Source organism: Microtus pennsylvanicus, chromosome 13, assembly GCF_037038515.1.
Source record: "Microtus pennsylvanicus isolate mMicPen1 chromosome 13, mMicPen1.hap1, whole genome shotgun sequence".
In the NCBI taxonomy this organism is placed as follows: Eukaryota; Metazoa; Chordata; class Mammalia; order Rodentia; family Cricetidae; genus Microtus; species Microtus pennsylvanicus.
In genome coordinates this window covers 48,718,872-48,732,881 of record NC_134591.1, presented here as the reverse complement: position 1 = coordinate 48,732,881, position 14,010 = coordinate 48,718,872, and the positions used below count along the sequence as shown (strand labels likewise).

Below are 14,010 nucleotides of genomic sequence, written 5' to 3'. Positions count from 1 at the left end.
AACAAAGAATTTTCAATAGAGGATTCTCAAGGGCTGAGAAACACTTAACATCCTCAGCTGTCATGGAAATGCAAATCAAAATTTCTTTGAGATTCCATCATACAGCTGTCCAAACAACTGATCAAAAACACAAGTGACAGCTCCTGCTGGAGAGGATTGGAGTACAGGATGCTCCTCTGTTGCTGGAAGGAGTGAAAACTTGTATAGCCACTATGGAAATCAATATGGTGGTTCCTCAGAAAATTGGGACTCAATCTACCTCAGGACCAAGCTATACCACTCCTGGGCATATCTAAAGGACACTCCATCTTACCATAAGGGCACCTGCACACCTGTGCTCATAGCAGCTTTTTTCATAACAGCCAGAAACCAGAAACGGCCTAGGTTTCCTCAACCAAAAATGGATAAAGAAAATGTGGTATATTTACATAATGGAGTGTTACTCAACTGTTAAAAACAATTACATCATGCAATTTTCAGGCAAATAGATGAAGCTAGAAAAATCACCCTGAGTTAGGTAATCCAGTCCCAGACAGACAAACAGAGTATGTACTCACTTTAAGTAAATATTAGCTGTTAAGTAAAGGATAATCATGCTACAATCCACTGACCCCCGCAAAAAAAAAAAAAAAAAAAAAAAAAAAAAAAAAAAACATGTAACAAGGAGAGCTCAAGGGAGGACACATGGATCTCCTTGAGAATGAGAAGAAAAATAGATCTTTTGGGTGGACTCGCGGCAGGTGAGGGTGAAAACCAAAAGGGTCAGGTGGATATTGGGGGAGGGATGGACAGAAAGAGTACTGGGAGAGAGGACTAGATTTGGGGGATTTGTGGAAACCTAGTGCAGTAGGAACTCCCTGGAATCTATGAGGGTGACTTTAGTGACTGCTCCTAGTAATGGGGAAATGGAGCCTGAACTGGCCATCTTCTGTAACCAGGCAAGGCTTCCAGTGGTGAAAATGGAACATCAACCCAGCCACAAAATCTCTGACCTACAATTTGTAAGGTCTGCAAGACCAGTTTGGGGAAGGGAGTGCAAAACTTGTGGGAGTGGCCAACCAATGACTGGTCCAACTTGAGGCCCACACCACTAGAGGGAGCCCATGCCAGACATAGCCTGGATGACCAGAAACAGGCTAGAACCAAACATGACTGGACAAACAATAAAATAAAAAGTCAATTAAATGATCCTTGATGGTATTTGCTATACTCATAGATTGGATCCTAGCCGAATCGTCATCAGAGAGGCTTCATCTTGCAACCGATGGGAGCAGATGCAGAGACCCACAGTCAAACATTAGGTACAGCCCAGGGAACCTTGCAGAACAGGAGGAGGAAGGATTGTAGGAGCTACAGAGGGGCACAGGGTACGATGAGGACATGGCTCACTGAATCAACTAAGAAGGGCTCATAAGGGCTCACTGAGACTGAATTAACATTCAGAGTCTGTATGGGTCTTAGCTTGGTCCTCTGCATAAGCTACATTTGTGTAGTTTGATGTTCTTGTGGGTCTCCTAACGCGGCAGAGCTCAGGGATGTCTCTGCTCGCAGGAACCTATTCCTCCTCTGGGTTAACTCTTACAGTCTTAATTAGAGGGTTTATACTTAGTTTTATTGTAACTCATTATGCCATGTTCGGTTGGTATTCCTGGGAGGACTGCCCTTTTCAGAAGGGAAATGGAGAAGTGGATCTCAGGGAGAGAGGAGGCTGGGAAAGGACTGGGAGGAGTGGAGAACAGAGAAACTGCAGGTGGAATACAATGAATAGGAGAAGAATAAATTTTTCAAAAAAGAAAAGAAAGAAAATTGGTAATGGAAAATGAATTTAATTACACCTAGATCAAAACAACATGATAAATGCTACTGATTTCTCTCCATCTTTTTGGTAGCAGTGTTATCATTTTATAGAAAAGATATGAGGTAAACCTCAGAAAATTCATATACGTTAATATAACCACAAAATAAACTTTCAGAATTGTGAAAAGCCACCTCTTAAGAGTCGAATTCTTCTAGCTGACACCAACAATATTAGCCTTATTTTACTGACGTGTAGGATTTCTAGGGACATTTTAATTCCTTTGGGTCCATCTCTTCAATAGTCGGACAACCATAAGGAGGGACACAGGTGTCTGCTTCTAAAGTATCCATTTATCCATAGGAGCAATGGTTATAAAGGGTAAACGGAGGACAGGCAGGTGTTCAGGGGTTATGTGGTCAATCAGAGACATAGCCAGGTGGGAAACAGATACACAAACAATCTTGTAAGGAGTCTGGGGAGAATTAGAGAAAGGGCAGAAAGATGGGATGACAGGAGACATTATAGTCAGCACAGGAGAAGGGGTGTGGCCAGAAAGCAAGCAAAATAAGTATAGAAAACCCAGAAACAAAAGCAGGTGATACACAGCAAGTACTGCAGGCAATTGGCCTCCAAGACTGTGCTTTTCTCCACTGGTGTTATTTTAGCTTTTTGAGACGAAGGTAGATTCCATTCTTGGACTTTAGCACACTTCTTTGCACGAGGACTGGAACCCTGGTGGGATCTGACAGCAACTCAAAGCGTAGTAGGGTCAGGGCCACGGCCACCTTCAGCTCATTCATGGCAAACTGTTTCCCGATGCAGTTTCTGGGCCAGGCAGAGAAAGCAAAGTAAGATTTGTTCTTAGTTAATCAAGCATTGGCCCATGAGCCCCATTCAGAGCCGGGCATTAGGGTCCTCCTTCATGGTCTTAGACTGACTCCTGATTTTTGACAAAGTCTTTTACTCTTTCTAGGACTAGCTCTGACCCTGGTACTGCCTCAGACACATGGCATATCATTTGAATAGTGCCAGCACTGTGGGGCTCAGCAGAGTCCTTCCACATGAGTCTTTTAATGAGTTAACAGTCAGTCAATTCCCCCACTAACAATCTCTGGATCTCCAGCCTGGATTCTCCGGTTTGGGGCAATACACTAAGGGGTGGGTCACATTCCTGGACATTATTATCTTTACATAAAACATATAAATTAACCCAGCATTAGTGAAAAGTTAAACATCATCTTGGTGTTCCTCAAGTTGCTCTCTTAATCCTCTTCCCATTCGGGAGCAGAGTCATCCATTAGCCCTTCAAACTGCCAGCATCTGTAGCCAAGTATCCTCTAGCCTCCTGATATCCAGCAGCTGTTCCTTATTTTGTTTTGTTTTTGAAGCCGGTTAAGATGAAATTCTTATTCCTGGATAAGCTTTATCCTAAAAATATTTCTTCCAGTGAAACACTGCACCTCTAACTTACTCGACGGAAGTTGATTTGGCATTGTAGAAGTCACAGAACTATTGAATCAGAAGAGCATCCTTAGGACCCATTCATTATGAGGTGGGTTTCCGCAACAGCACTGCAGAGGGATTTTCTCAGGAGCAGTCCTATGGCCACCGCACTCCTAGGCAGGCCAAGCCTGTTTACTAAGTCCCTTTCCTCATGCCTAATTTTTTTTTTTTTGGTTTTTAGAGACAGGGTTTCTCTGTGGCTTTGGAGCCTATCCTGGAACTAGCTCTTGTAGACCAGGCTGGTCTTGAACTCACAGGGATCCGCCTGCCTCTGCCTCCCGAGTGCTGGGATTAAAGGCGTGCGCCACCATCACCCGGCTATGCCTAATTTTTCAAACAGGGAAAAACCATATACAAATTGCCAGAATTTTTATACATGGTGAATATTTGTGAGGCCGAAAGTCAGAAATGTGTGAGATGACTGTTACTGGGTCAGCCTACAATGATGTAAACTTACACATACACGACTTTAACAGACGGACCAGCACAGCTCTGATTTTCAATATATTGAAATATAGGATGCTACCTAACATGTCACATTACAGTATTAAATGTGTATGCTTCACATGTATTTCATATGTATAAGTGAGTACTCATAAGTTCTTTTTAGTATTGACTTGCTGAATTAATTGAAAAAATATGTTGGACTCTAGTGAGATTTTGGGGAAAGAAATTCTCCCATCAAGTTTCTGACAATTGAAAAGAACACTTTAAAGTTGGTTCATGTGAAATTCTGAAAATTTGATATTCAAAACTCAGGGATATAAGAAAATATACTAATTTAACAAAGATGTTTTTTTCAGTGACCACAGAGCAGTGGGTTAAGTCTCTGAGTTATGTACTGAAATGCCTTCTTTTTTTTTTTGAAACGGACACACATGTCATCTAAATGCGTATGAGAACTGTTGTGTAAACAGGCCTCAGAAAGCCCTAAGCAATGAGAAATATCAAACATTGGCATATGTCAACCATGTCCACTAACCCATTCTCCTTACCTTGCTCCTCCTGAGAAGGGCAGGAAGGCATGGCTGTGGCGGGCAGCATTTGGTGCAAATCTAGAAGGGTCAAACACCTGTAGAGAGAGTATGAGGGCCAGGACGAATGGGAGTTAAGACCCTATTTCCAATGCATAAAAGAACAGAATGCCTGTATTATAAAGTGGGAGAGCGTCCTCTCTTCCCAGGGTTTTCATACCTCTGGGTTTGGCCACAATCTTGGGTTATGGTGAAGGCCGTAGAAGGAGAGACTCACCATGAAACCTGTGGGGCAGGAAGGACATAGATGGGCAGGTAATTATATCAAAGAAACAGACATCAATGAGGACCCTAAGAGAGACAGACATAGTTCTATTCTACATGGAAGTAGAAAAAGCCAAGATCTCCTGAGTAAATTGGGAGCATGGGGACCTTGGGAATGGGTTGAAAAGGATGTGAGAGGCAGAGAAGGGAGCAGAGAAAAATGTAGAGCTCAACAAAGAACAATTAAAAAATAATAGCAAAAAAATATGCAGGGCTTTAGACCCTCAGGAAGTGAGGGATAAAAGTCCACTAACGGTTTGCACCCCATAAATCATCACAGAGCAAAATGTTCCTTTTGGGGATGAGGAGCTGAGTAAAGAATCCATTAGAAAAAAAGTGCACCTAGCAATAATGAATCAAGGGGTCTTGCTTATGATAGGTTCATAAATGAAAACATATACTCAGTCTTCCACCAGCTCTGAATGATACATTAGCTCATATGACACCTCTAAGACCCTTGCCCAGCCAAGGAAGGCATTGTTTTATATTCATTTGCAGAGTCTCAATGAGGCGAGTTATATTTCTTATGTTCACACAGCCTGGACGTGTCAGAGGTGAGATCACACCTAGTGGTGAGTTAGTTAATTTGTGTTTCACTACCATAATAGGAAACTCAGATTGTATCACTATCACCTCTCTTCTTCACCAAATTATCTCTCTTCTTCACCCTTATCTCTCTCATTTGCATTCACTCACAGACAAAACTTCATCCCCACAAGGACTTGTCTCATTCCTTTTTAGACCTGATTTTTTTTTTTTTTTTTTGGATTTTTCGAGACAGGGTTTCTCCATACTTTTTTTTTTTTGGTTCCTGTCCTGGAACTAGTTCTTGTAGACCAGGCTGGCCTCGAACTCACCGAGATCCACCTGCCTCTGCCTCCCGAGTGCTGGGATTAAAGGCGTGCGCCACCACCGCCCGGCTCTAGACCTGATTTTTTAAATTAATGGATGTTTCAAGGCTGAGAATGACATTTAACTAGTGGGTCACATTATTTCTCAAAACATTGCAGAGGAAAGCATTAGTATGTAGCAATATTTTGTTTGTAATCTAACAAATAAAGCTTGCCTAAAGATCAGAGTACAGAGCTAAGTCGCTAGTTAGCCACAGAAGCCAGGCAGTGGTGGCACACATCTTCAATCCCAGCACTCAGAAGACAGTGGCAGATGAATCTCTGTGAGTTCAAGGCCACCCTGGGCTACACGAGATTGAATCCGTCTAAAAGAGAAACAGCTCACACAAAGGTGATCCCACCACTTGGGATCACAGGCCTATAATCCCAGCACTGAGGAGGTAGAGACAGGAGTGATATGGCTGGGCAGAGACAGGAGCTCAGATGCAGTCTGAGGTTTCATAGAGAGAGGACGCATTCCGTCTGAGGATTCCTAGCGACAGAATTGCCCCTATAGTCTGAGGAGTCAGTAGAGATAAGAGCCAGTGACTAGTGACTCTGCTTCTCTGATCTTTCATCATTAACCCCTATATCTGACTCTGGGATTTTATTATTAAGACCAATTAGAATTCATCCTATATTAGCATCTGGGATTTTATAGCCTTCTTCCAGCTTCAGAGCAAAGATCCAATATAATAAGAAGTGAGAGACCAAGTGAGGTTGAGAACATCAGAAACACATGATTGTGTGGGGGCCTGGGTGTGGGGAGTTCATACCTTTGGGTAAAGAGCGTCCATCTGGGAAGGTGACAGGTGTGCTGAGCTCTCTGGCTATAGCTGGGACAGGTGGGTAGAGCCTCAGGGCCTCCTTGATGCACATGGTGGTGTAGGGTATCTTGTCCAGGTGGTCCCTGAAATGAGGCCCATCTTCAAGAGTCACACCAATCTGGGAGGGCTAGAAGGCCTCTCCTATAAGAAGGCAGGGGTCTCCCTCATCTTGAGTTTTTCTCACCAGGTGACAGCGGTTCCGTCACCCAGAATGCTCTGCACCTCCTCCCTGCATCTCTGTTGGTGTTCAGGGTGTGTGGCCAGAGCATAGAAGATCCAGGATATTCCACTGGCTGTGGTGTCATGGCCCTCGAACATGAATGTGTCCACCTCTGCACGCAGGTCCTCATCAGACAAGCTCTTCCCATCCTGCATCTGAGTAAAGGCATAGGTAAGAGCAACGTTGGTATCTAATCTGTGTTTCCGGGCCAAACCTCTTCCCTGAACTCCACTCACTTTGGCAAGCAAGAGAATGTCCAAGAAATCCAAGTGCCTCTTCTTCTTCACCTTCTCCAGCTCTCCCTCATTCTCCAGCTGAGCCTTCCTCATACTGATCATTCTGTCTGTCCAAGGACAACAGTTACCAGCTTGAGGTAAACTTTAGTGCAATGCAAGTACTCTTGATTCTACAATCTTTATGTCCAGTAGAACCCAGGGTGCATGTAAACATGAGTATGAGGATCAAGATTAAGAGTCTAATATCAGATTATTTAGGCCATGTCTCTATTCAGATTCACAGCCCACAGAAACAATGGCAAACATTGTCCCATGGGTCTCACAAAGCATCAATAATGTAATGACACTGGTAATTCCTGGGAAGCATTTCATGCTAATACTATAGCTCCCCAAATTGTGCTAAAGCAGCACCTCACACAAATGTATACCAGGTCCTACAGAGGGGCCAGGCCTTGTAGACTGAGCCTGAAGGAGGACACAATCATATTTTTGTCATGAGCCTGAGAAAGGAAGAGAGACTGGAGGGAGGGAGGTCAGAACCTGTGTGTTCATGGGCAACCCGACAGGCATGGTGGAATGCACGGCCACTGGAGGACAGATTGTAGATGATATTACTCTGGTGAAAGACAGTCCTCACTCTTGAGTGAACCCCATGAGTCAGCTCTTCAACCGCCTGAACGTAGGATCTGAAATTTCCGCAGCTTAAAAGGCACAAAATATTGGTCACAGTGATGCCTGATTCACAGACATAGTAAGGTATCTGTAGATATTCCCCCAGTTGTGGGAACCTATAACACTGGGGTACAGACCACTTCTGTCTTAAGTTTTGATCCTTAAGCTTTTGAAGATGGGTGAACACTCAGGTACTGTGGAATATTCCTTTACACCATGATTGGTCTAGTAAAGAAACTTATTAACCAATAGCTCGACAAGATAAAGCTAGGTAGAAAAACCAAACGAAGGACAGGAAAGAAGAAGGGTAGAGTCTGAGAGACACCAGCCAGCCGCTGAGGAAGCAGGACACGTAGAAAATGAAGTAACAAGCCATGAGTCACATAGTAGATCTTAGATTAAAAATATGGGTTAATTTAAGTGAAAGAGCTTAGTGAGGAACAAGCCTGAGCTATCAGCCAACCATTTATAATTTATATTAAGTAACCATGCCAGGTATTTGAGCGGCTGCTGGCTATTTGGGAGCAGGTAGTCGGGACAGAAAAACTCTGCCTACACCCGGGCTTCTGCACTCATTCTGCTATTGTTCCCATGGGTTCCTGTTTGGTGTCTAGGTTGTATCTGGCTTGGAGTTGAACTTGGCCCAGAACTGGGTCAGAACCTTGCTTATTGTGGCTATGAGCATCTAAGCTGTCCTTCTAAAATGCCTTCAAGTAAATTCACAACAGTTGGTAGCACCAAGGATGACGCAGCTCAGGGGTGGTTACTTACTCATTCAGCTGGACACTGCCCTGGTAACTGAACGCACATTTCATGATTGTCTCCATGGTCATTAAGGAGACGTGTTGATAAATCTCCAGGGGGCTGTCCTGGCCAGCAAGCTGCTCCCACTTGTCCTGTGGTAAGAATGGGGAATTACCTTATTTTCTACTAAATACCTGCGTTAAAGAGACTGTGGTCTCTTTGAATCTACAGATAATCTGATCAGAATCTCACATCTTTGAGATCAGGGGGAAAAAAACAGCATGAATCAAAGTTTTATAATCTGTTGTCTGTTTATTACAAACATTTAGCAAAATTGAATACATCATTTCATGATGTCAGATCATAGTTTTCACTTCCGTGAAAATACTTGGGACTTTTGATGAAATGGGCCTGGGTCGCCCTTCAGTTTTCTGATGGATTACTAGGCCCATAGAATCAGAGGGAACACATAGATGAGGACGCATGTGAGAACGGAAGGAAGCCTGCTATGCCTCATCAGGACTATCACAGACTTTAATTTCTTCACTTACCAAAAATGTTCTGAGCACTGTGAATCAGAAATCAGGGTCTAACAGATGGTGATGGTGCAGAACATTTGGATAGAAAGGTGCTGGCCTTGAGTCACTCAAGATATCCACGAAAAAACTTAATTTTGTGACATCCTTGGAAGTTGTCCTTTCTGACAGTGACGCTGGCGTTGCTCAGGTCACCCTAGAATGTACAGTCATGCTCTCTGCTGGGATTCCATTGTGATAAAGACTTTGGCCTATAATTACTGAGATGCTCTCTGTCTTAGAAAATGATTCCAGTATGGCTTGGTCCCGCTTATGGTGACCTCTCTGTTAATCCACATTGGGGAAACTCACTACAATGATGAGATGAATGGCCCTCCTTGTGACTGTGTATAATAGGTGTGGTTGGACCAGTGTGTGAGTGTTGAGTCATAGGCACCGTGAATATTTGTATGTGTATGAAAGAATAATAACAGAGGAAATAAAATGGTATGGAAAAGGGGGGGAGATAGATAGATAGATAGATAGATAGATAGATAGATAGATAGATATGATACATTGACATATAGGTAGACAGATACTCACTAGCATCACATGGACAGAGTCTGCCATGATTCCCACATAAGGCTTAAGGATATCATAGTGGAATGCTGGAGTTAACATCCGCCGGTGTTGGAACCACTTCTTCCCTTCCAACAGGAGCAACCCATAGCCTAGGCCAGGGGTATGTATACATATTTGTTGAAGAAAGAGGTAACCAGAGACCATTTGGACATTTTGGAAGGAACTATGGTTTGAAATATGCAAAACAATTCCCAAAGAAGGTAGAATTTCTTGGGCAAAGGCTTAAACAGCATAATGCATTTCAGAAATGGAAGTCGTAGAGATAGGGTGGTGTGATTGCCTTGATCGTGACAGGGGTGAGCTCAAGGTTGGAAGGTAGCCGTGAAGAACAGAAGTGCCAATTGGAATTTCAGAGGAATGATGTGCCAAAAGTTGAAGTTCAGGTGGGCTCAGCATTAGAAAGAAGTGAGTCTGGCTAGCAGAAGAAAAATAAGACTTGATTTAGGGAGAGACCATGACAGAAGCCACAGACACCAGTTACTCTATGATATAAAGACAGTTGTTGGGATAACTAAATGGGTAGTATTCTCAGTCCTGGTTTAGTCATACATACCAATCCAGGGAACAAAGAAACCATATGATTTTATAGGCTTTGGATCTGTAAGAGAAGACCGATATGAACAGCTAATCGAAGATCAGATAAAAAAAATCCCTAAGCAGACTGCTTTTCAGACTCTGGCCTGTCAGGAACTCCAGATGACTTTCAGTGGCTATTTTATACACCCCCCTCATCCTTTTCTATCCCAGTTCTCAAAGCTGGCCTCAGAAAGCAGGCTTTGTTGTTTCTGTCACTGTGATGTTCAGAAACACAAGTCATGTCTTCAAAGGAAACGAGTAAGAGAGCTTTATGGCTCTTCTGTAGTTAGTTGTGGCTTTAGTAATTCTATGACCCCAGAAAATCAACAATTAGAGCTTTAACATCCCAGTCATTATGCACATGTGGGTTAGACCAAGGAGAATGATTAGCAGTACTTAGGAATTGTTGGCTGAGTGCCTAGAATTTCACAGACCCGGGTTGTGAACCCCACAGAACCACAATGCAGTTTGCTCTCACCTGATCTCCCCAGTATCAGCTTCATGTAGTCGGGGTCATAGATCATGACACTTGGGTTGTTCCCCCAAAACCACTTTGAGCATGTGGTTGGGAATTTCTCTACCCATAAAAGTGTCTGCTGGAGATCCTGGTCCTTGGGGGACAGACACACAAAAAGAAATAATTTTGAAATAATCATGTAATTACTTTACTATAAGAAAGGAGAAAGGAAGGACTTCCACAGGGACAACTTAGAATTTTTCAGCAGAAAGTGGGGCTCAGATCAGCCTGATGACCTGTATGCATTATTATCCAGACCTTTGCTGTGTCTTGAGATTGTCTTCACTGGGTGCTATAGCCTTGGATAGAGCTCTCCTCCTCAGTAAGAACTTCACCCTTGGGTAGGAGCTCCACATATTCTCTCTATTCGTGAGGGTGGTCAGTGCAGAAGTCTTGCCAAGAGCCTTTCCATACAGTCACTTACCAAACAGTACTCTACACGAGAGCTGGAGACACAGAAGCAAGGTGATGCCCACCCCATCCTTCAGGAAGCACCTTGCAGTCATTTCTCATGACTTCATATATGTGCCAGGTTCTGTGCTAGGTACTAGTGTAAATGAGATGCTGTTCTTGATGGTTAGGAGCTCATGGTACTGGGAGTGTGTAATAAAGCACAAAATTAAATCAATCCGCTTAATAGGGCAGTGCTTGCATGATTCCCCCCTCCCCCAAATCACCACTTCCAGAAATTACCTCATTCTTGTCACTTGTATCCTGTACCTCATATCATTCCCCCACAAAAAAGTCTGGTTCTTTTTATTTTTTCCTCTTTGCCTTGACACACTTGAAATACACTGACAACAGATCAGCCCTCAGAAAGAGGCTGTACACTTATCTCACAAGAAGTAGACTGAGAAGTTCTCAGAGATCACATGCTTATCCTATAACAGGCTGAGTCTTCTTACCTTTATGAGGTTCCCAAAAAGCCAGTGGGAAGGCGTGGATGGGAACTGCTGGAGGCACTTGAGTAGCCGTTGTCTGTGTAGGTAGTATTGGGCAGCTTTGGAGAGCAGCAGCAGCAGACCAAACAAGGAGATCACTTGGAGGAGTCCAGAGATACCTAACACGTTTGTGATGTGGTTCAGCTCAAAGAAACCCATAATGGAATGGCCTGTGAATAACTGACTGTGGCTGAATTCCCTGAACACTTACATTTAGGTATTGTGTAATTTGTCCCACCTCCCTGTGGGAGGGGAAAAAGAAGAGGACGGGCATTGGCCTCAGGGTCCAGAGGTGATTAATCAAAAAGATCCACTTTAGCCAATAGTGAATTCAAAGCTGTTATATTTGAACTTAGAACTCATCAGACCATATTTCCTTTAGTCTTATGATCATGAGCAGGCACCTTGCAGAATATATGTCTGCAAGTCTACAACATATCTGGGGGTTTCTGGGCTTCAGAAAAGAACGGCTCAAATCCCAAAAATGAGGCAATTCGTTTCATCTGTGGTAGCTTGGTTCACATAGCTGATTCTCGGATCTTTGATAGGGTGCATATGCTGCCCAATCAATATACCTTTATGTCACACAGTAAGCAGGGCCATTCCTTAACACCCCACAATTCAAACTTTTCCTTCCCTCTTCCTCTCAACAGCCTTTATTGTTTACTTATTTATTGGCAATATGTATATGCATTAGTGTGTGCACAAGTGGGCATATTCATGTGAGTGTTGGTACCCAGGGAGGTCGACAGGGTCAGATCCTCTGGAGCTAGAGTGATGGGTCCTCTGTAAGAACAGTAAGAACTCTTAACCACCAAGTCATCTCACCAACTCCTCAAGTGGATATTTTTTGCCTTTCTGATATTTTTCATATGGTATGTACTCACTCATAAGTGGATTTTAGCCATAAATAAAATGGTGATCCTGGAGAAGCTAAATAAGAAGGTGAACCCAAAGAAAAACATATAGTTATCCTCCTGGATATTGGAAGTAGACAAGATTACCAGGCAAAAATTGGGAACTGGGGGGTGGGGGTAGGGTGGGGATAAGGGGAGATGGGGAGAAAAAAGTGAGAAGGGGAGGATGGGGAGAGCTTGGGGAATGGGTGGGTTCAGATGGAGGAAGGGTAGATATGGGAGCAGGGAAGTATATATCTTAATTAAGGGAGTCATTTTAGGGTTGGCAAGAGACTTGACTCTAGAGGGGTTCCCAGGTGTCCAAGGAGATGTCCCTAGCTAGTTCCTTGGGCAGCTGATGAGAGGGAGCCTGAAATGGCATACTGATGAATATCTTGCATATCACCATAGAACCTTCATCTGGCGATGGATGGAGATAGAGACAGAGACCCACATTGGAGCACTGGCCTGAGCTCCCAAGGTCCAAATGAGGAACAGAAAGAGGGAGAACATGAGCAAGGAAGTCAGGACCACGAGGGGTGCACCCACACACTGAAACGGTGGGACTGATCTAATGGGATTTCACCAAGGCCAGCTGGACTGTGACTGATGGAGCATGTGATGAAACCGGACTCTCTGAACGTGGCGGACGATGAGTGCTGATTGAGAAGCCAAGGACACTGGCACTGGGTTTTGATCCTACTGCATGTACTGGCTTTGTGGGAGCCTAGTCTGTTTGGATGTTCACCTTCCTAGACCTGGATGGAACAGGGAGGACCTTGGACTTCCCACAGGTCAGGGAACCCTGACTGCTCTTTGGACTGGAGAGGGAGGGGAAGTGGGCGGATGGGGGAGGGAAATGGGAGGAAGTGGAAATTTTTAAGAAGAAGAAGAAGAAGAAGAAGAAGAAGAAGAAGAAGAAGAAGAAGAAGAAGAAGAAGAAGAAGAAGAAGAAGAAGAAGAAGAAGAAATCCTCTTATTTCCCGATGGACTCACCATACTCTCTCTGGTGTCAAATAAATCTTGTGTCCTAAGACACAGTCTGAATGCTCTCTGACACGTCTGAGCCCTTATAAACGCTTTATCAGCTGGTCGTGGGAATAGTCATGGATATGATACTGTATTACTAGGGTACCTTTGAAAATAATGGACCCTCTCTTAGAAGGTAGGGTTTCAGAGACTTGAGGGCCACCAAACCACCTCAGTGACTTTCAGTTTCTTGCCTCTCAGATGTGAGGAATAACATTTATAGGCCAAGAGGATGAGTTTTAGAGTTTGGGTTAATAATGAGCTTATAGGGGAGAAAGGGAGACAGAGAAAGAGAGATAGAATAGTTTCTGTATTGAAGGAAGGTTATTATCCAGCTGTAATCTGAGGGGTTTTTAAAGGACTTAATGGAAGAAGTAAAGATGAGGTGTAAGGAGGAGGCTGAGGCCAACCACCCATCTCCTCTCAGTTCCAGTCACATGATCACGTACTGCCTTTAGGCAAAGGTACTCACTGGGCTATAACTAAGAGAAAGGAGTCAAAACTCCTGCATTCCTAGCCTCCAGCAAGGGATTCATATTCTAATTTTCTGAATGCCTAACAGCTGTAGTTACTTGTTTATTATGATGACTTCAGAGATGAAAATGAATAGTTTAGTGATCCAAACTAAATATAGTTATTGAAGATCCAAAAGTATGCGCTGAATTCCAAATAAATTGGTGTGTGTGTGTGTGTGTGTTGTATATAT

The 14,010-nt window shown here is 43.5% G+C and overlaps 1 protein-coding gene across 2 annotated transcripts in view; it reads right to left on the bottom strand.

Annotated features, from left to right (window-relative positions):
• Positions 1–11,572, bottom strand: part of LOC142834333 (cytochrome P450 4A11-like) — a 41,398-nt gene extending 29,826 nt beyond the window's left edge. The window contains exons 1-12 of one of the 2 annotated variants that reach the window (XM_075946725.1): positions 11,344–11,572; positions 10,400–10,532; positions 9,899–9,943; positions 9,307–9,434; positions 8,216–8,340; positions 7,313–7,473; positions 6,773–6,879; positions 6,501–6,691; positions 6,266–6,399; positions 4,496–4,560; positions 4,297–4,373; positions 1,876–2,623 (exon numbers count right to left, since the gene is read on the bottom strand). In XM_075946725.1, the coding sequence (XP_075802840.1) occupies positions 2,455–2,623; positions 4,297–4,373; positions 4,496–4,560; positions 6,266–6,399; positions 6,501–6,691; positions 6,773–6,879; positions 7,313–7,473; positions 8,216–8,340; positions 9,307–9,434; positions 9,899–9,943; positions 10,400–10,532; positions 11,344–11,538 (1,530 nt within the window). In that variant the 5' untranslated portion in view covers positions 11,539–11,572 and the 3' untranslated portion in view covers positions 1,876–2,454. Of the gene's footprint in view, positions 1–1,875; positions 2,624–4,296; positions 4,374–4,495; positions 4,561–6,265; positions 6,400–6,500; positions 6,692–6,772; positions 6,880–7,312; positions 7,474–8,215; positions 8,341–9,306; positions 9,435–9,898; positions 9,944–10,399; positions 10,533–11,343 lie in introns of those variants that run through there. The other variant, XM_075946726.1, reaches the window with a different exon arrangement.
• Between the last annotated feature and the right edge of the window lie 2,438 nt (positions 11,573–14,010).